General features: G+C 48.6%; 1 protein-coding gene across 1 annotated transcript in view; it reads right to left on the bottom strand.

The window, feature by feature from the left end:
• The window catches only part of phactr2 (phosphatase and actin regulator 2), a 23,014-nt gene that overhangs the window by 8,362 nt on the left and 9,652 nt on the right, over nucleotides 1-5,000 (bottom strand). The window contains exons 3-7 of the mRNA XM_083694735.1: nucleotides 3,663-3,983; nucleotides 1,991-2,495; nucleotides 1,178-1,356; nucleotides 526-682; nucleotides 147-202 (exon numbers count right to left, since the gene is read on the bottom strand). Of these exons, the coding sequence (XP_083550861.1) occupies nucleotides 147-202; nucleotides 526-682; nucleotides 1,178-1,356; nucleotides 1,991-2,495; nucleotides 3,663-3,983 (1,218 nt within the window). The remainder of the gene's footprint in view (nucleotides 1-146; nucleotides 203-525; nucleotides 683-1,177; nucleotides 1,357-1,990; nucleotides 2,496-3,662; nucleotides 3,984-5,000) is intronic.

Below are 5,000 nucleotides of genomic sequence, written 5' to 3'. Positions count from 1 at the left end.
TGTATTATGTCTGTAATTCTGAATGTACATTTATGATTTTTCATGTTTGGAAGCAGGGGTCCTCTGAAAAAGAGACCTCGGTCTCAGTAGGACCTCACTGCCTAAATAAAGTTTTAATAATAATAATAAAATGCTGCGGCACTCACGTTTGAGGATGTTCCTCTGCTCCAGCTCCTCCGTGGTGGGTCTCTGGCTCAGTCGTCTGTTGAGGACAATCAGATGAAACAACAGAGTATGTTATTCACTGCCAACCATAACAATCATTACTATACATAGATTTTGACAAAAGCATCTGAGACATAGCTTTGTCAGATCAATTTATTTCATCCACTTAGGATACACAAACCAACTTTGTAGTGTTTGTATTTTCAACCCCCTCCTACCAACCCCCCATGGATGAGTTGTATGTTATATGAAGATAAGATGAGGCTTGAGATATCTCTGGAGTGAGTCATACCTTTGTGTGTGTGTGTGTGTGTGTGTGTGTGTGTGTGTGTGTGTGTCTGTGTCTGTGTGTCTGTGTACCTGTGTAGCTTGGAGCCGATCTGCTTGAGAATTTCATGTCTCTCGGTCTCTGAGGTGCGAGGCAGGATGTTCTTCTCCTCCAGCTCTCTCTTGCTGGGCCGGTTTCCCAGTTTGATGGCCAGGGTGTCCCTGCGGCGGATCTTACAGGCCAGGGAGCCTGCAAAACAGACACTGCTGTAAATCTAGCCCCAGGCTGCGTAGACCCAGCAAGGCCCCCTCCAGAGAGAGTCTCGCTAAAGGCTGAGACAGGACAGGAGAACAGGAGTTAGTCTGTCTTGGGATCTGTGCTGTACTCTAGTCCCAGATCTGTATGTGCTTTACACAACTCCACTGACTGTAGCACAGAGGAGAGGGAAATAGAAAAGTACCTGGAAAAGTACCTGTGTTGAACACAACAAGGGAGTGAACGTTAGGCTTATTGCTAGTGCAGGCGAAATGTATAAAGGTTTCAAAATTGTTAATGGAGCACACGTCACAATAGTAAATGCAAATACAGTGGCAGTGAGAGGAAACATCTAAGTGTGTGTGTGTGTGTGTGTGTGTGTGTGTGTGTGTGTGTGTGTGTGTGTGTTTCACTCTTGACAACACTTGTTGGCTAACACAATCCTGCAACCGAACAGAAAAACTTAAAACTATGAAACTCATGCCATACTGGTGGTGTACTCATCGTCCTCCTCATCCTCCTCTTCATCGCGGTAGAGGATGGGTCCGTCCGAGTCCGAGTCGCTGACCTGGCTCTCTCTCTCTCTGACGGTGTCAGGTATAACTGTCACCTCTGGATCCTTCACGTTCACACTGAGAGACTGAGTCTCACCGTTGCCACCTACAGGCCTGGGGAGGACAGGCGATAAAAGGACTTAACATAAGTTAACATGAAGCCTTTATACTCAGCTCAAAAGCAACGGCAGGGCTGCAAGTACAATGAAACTCATTGAAAATGGGTCTAGAACACAGACAATTATCATGTCAACTGAGACTGAGAAGCATCAGCGTTGGGCCCTTCCCAGATACAACCACTTTTGCAGGACACACATGAGTTTAATCATTTATTACATTAAAATGGTAATACATTTAATATGTGCTCCATTAACCCCTGTCCACTAGACACAGTATGTTAACAAGAGAGGACTAGAATGACACACTATAAGCAAGCCTTTCAGTACTGCATTGGATTTTCATGGTCTGCTGGCTCTCGGTTACCGACTTAGAAAAGACGCCATATGCAGTATGGATTTTCCAACAGCTGTCTGTCTAGCTGTTATCTAAACTGCCTGGAGAAGAGTCCTACTGAAATACCATGGCACAGTTAAAACCACAGGTGTGTCTCTGTGGGTTCTACATGTTATAACAGATTATGTGATTTATGAATGCTTTATCTGTCTGTCAGGAGACCTGTTTTAATATATCACAGACAGGCATAATGCTACAGTAATAGAGACAATGCAAAACAGATACATGTACTCACCGCTGGCTGTCTACGGCACGCTCCGCATCCCGAGACCGATGGCCCTCCCCTCCACTATCCTCCGACCCCAGTGTCTCCTCAGAGGAGCTGTCTCCCTGACTCTCTGTGAAAGACGTGTCCTCTGTAGCAGTGTTGACGTGGGGGTGTTTATCCCCAGGCTCCAGGGAGGTACTGTCCTTCTCCTCTCCCATCAGAGAGGCATCAGGAGCAGGCTTGGCCTCTCCCTCCTTCCCCTGGCTTGCCTGGTTCCCCTGCCCTGGGCCTGGCACAGGGTCCTGGGGAGGCGCAAGGCCCTTTTGGGCAGCGATCTCCCCAGGCAGGCTGTCAGTCTCTGGGGAGGCCTTGGGGGGTTCAGTTCTCTTGGTCCTCATCCCAGTCCCTGACCTGTCCCCTGCTGTCCCATCCCTGGACACCTTGGTCCGAGCCGTGGAGGAGGGTGTGGTCTTGGAGGAAGTAGGCACGGTTTTGGATGGGCCCACTGTCTTCTTAGGATGAGAAGGTTTGGCTGAGAAGAGAAGTGAAGGACGACTTTATTAGATGTGCGGTAAGTGCCATAGGGATGTGTGTTGAGTGCTATAGAGACTTCTTCTGAGTGTATAATCTTCAATAAACAGATCCAAACACATCACTGATAATATATACACAGAACAGTATTACTATGTTAATGTTATTGTCTCTGTACTTTCCTTGTGTACAAAAGGGCATTGACCTCGTATTGGAGCTGCAGTGTCAGAACAAGCAACCTAATTCATTCCACCCTAGATTACAAATCTCCATTTTGAGCAGCAGCATGCTTTTTTATGGGTTTGCTGAGGACAAGGCACTTGGCAGATACAGTACCTGTTCTAAACCCAAGAAACTGCTGACTCTCAACAAGAACACAATTTACATTCATATGCATAGCCAGAGGATAAGAAAGGAGATCAAAAACAGATACAGACATATTTAAAAAGAAGACAAATATAGCCTCTCATCAGAGAAACTCTGTAAAATACTAGGTTCTGCTGCATGCAACACATCACATGATCACATGCAACACTGCTGGCCCTGGGGAGGACAGTGAATCAAACAAGAAGAGACATACAGACACACATTGTAAGGACAAACACACACACACACACAGGCATCACAAATGAACAACAGAACAAATAACAACACAGCAGTTGTTAGAAAGACAAGCCAATTCAACGGTCCCTGGATGATGAGGTCATGCTCCAGTGAAGACGGAAGGGGAAGGTGCTTCTGGGAACTCCACACATGCGTGCAGACACGCGCACAACCACACGCACACGCACGCACACACACACACACACACACACACACACACACACACACACACACACACACACACACACAGTCTTATTGTAGTGCTGTCTGAAAATGGAGAAGTCTTCGCTAAGACATAGATCTTCACTTCCCTTTTCTTCTAAAAAGTCTTCTGTTACTTGAAGTGAATCCCAGCCACTTCCAGTGTCAACACTACAGTACCTTCTCACAGGGCTGACGGAGGGAGGGAATTCAGGACAAAGAAGGAAGGAAGGAGGGATGGACTGACGGATGGATGGATGGACAGATGGAGGGGGCTCTTCCACATGCGGAGAGGAGAGGAGACAGATACATTCTCCATGCACACAGGGCCTCTCTTCAGACCACCACCAGCTCTGATACTCACCAGTACCACGTGTGTTCGTAGTGTTCCTGGGGTTAGGTTTGGCTGGAGGGGCAGAGGCCTGCTTGGCTGTGGTGCCTTTAGGCTGCTTCTTACCCCCCGCCAACCCATCCCTGCGCCCCACGGTACCTCCTACCCCACCGGGGGTCCCATCCCTGCGACCTGCCGTACCCCCAGCCCCTCCCGACGGTTTGGGAGGAACAGGAGGAGGAGGGGCGGAGCTTCGGTTGTGTTTTTTGATGGGGGCCTCCCTCGTTCTGAGCTGGCCCCCCCTGGCTCCTCCCCCTCTGCCCCTTCTGGGGGTGGGGGGATGGTCACTTCTCTCTGAAGGGGGGTGGGGGGGAGAGGAGGGGGAGGAGAGCAACCTCTCCTGTCAGTGACCAGCACCCCAGAGGTAGGCAGACAGACGGACGGACGGACGGATGGACGGACGGACAGACAGACAGACAGACAGACAGACAGACAGACAGACAGACAGACAGACAGACAGACAGACAGACAAGGCTAGAGAAGAGGCTTCACAGCCAGCCAAAGACAGAAAACCTTTACAAAGGACCATAGTTTGCATGTTCCTGGGAGAAAACAAGGTTGACAGCCACTGATGTAGCAGATCTGTTTGTCATTTGTGGGGCTTAAGAAGGAGGCAGCAGAGTGGATTAGAGTGATGTGAGCAGCAGGGTACAGCAGGGTAGAGCTCTGGGCCCTGTGGCTCCGTAAGAGGCCCAGCCTGATCTCTTCAACACTAGAGTCTTTGATCACCACTGAGGTCACAGCCACCTCTGATCTCTGGGGCTTAAGAACAGAAGATTTATCCTTCTTAATGCCCCTATCCAGGCATCAGGGGGTTTAACACACAGAGTGTGTTACATTGTGTGCACTACGCACTATGGGTCCTGACTCCTGGGTAATGATAAATGACCTAGAACAAATCGAGACTTCTTAATGGATATGAGATGGAAAAATCGATACAAATGGAATTGAGAAAAGTCCCATAACACTTTAAAAGGCTGAGATGATGGTACTCCTGCTTGCCAGGGTAATGATGAACATTAGTAGATGGTTATTGCTGCGCTCAGAGTCATGCTGGCAGCTCAGAGCCAGAATAGGAAGCGTTAGCGGACACACCTGATTCAATCTGGCCTCCCTGAGTGGATCTATACCATTTCATTTACCCCTGCTTCGCTTGCACACAAACATTCTGGAACTAGAACCCATACATTCCAGAACCAAACCTATGCCAACATTCCTGAACTAAACCAAACCTTCTAGAAGCAGTGTCCATCCCAACATTCCGTACCCAGAAACATCTCCCAGTATACCTGTTGTGTCCTCCGCATCCTC

Source organism: Argentina silus (assembly GCF_951799395.1).
Source record: "Argentina silus genome assembly, chromosome: X".
In the NCBI taxonomy this organism is placed as follows: Eukaryota; Metazoa; Chordata; class Actinopteri; order Argentiniformes; family Argentinidae; genus Argentina; species Argentina silus.
Note: the sequence above shows the minus strand (reverse complement) of the source record. Positions and strands in the feature narration are given on the sequence as shown.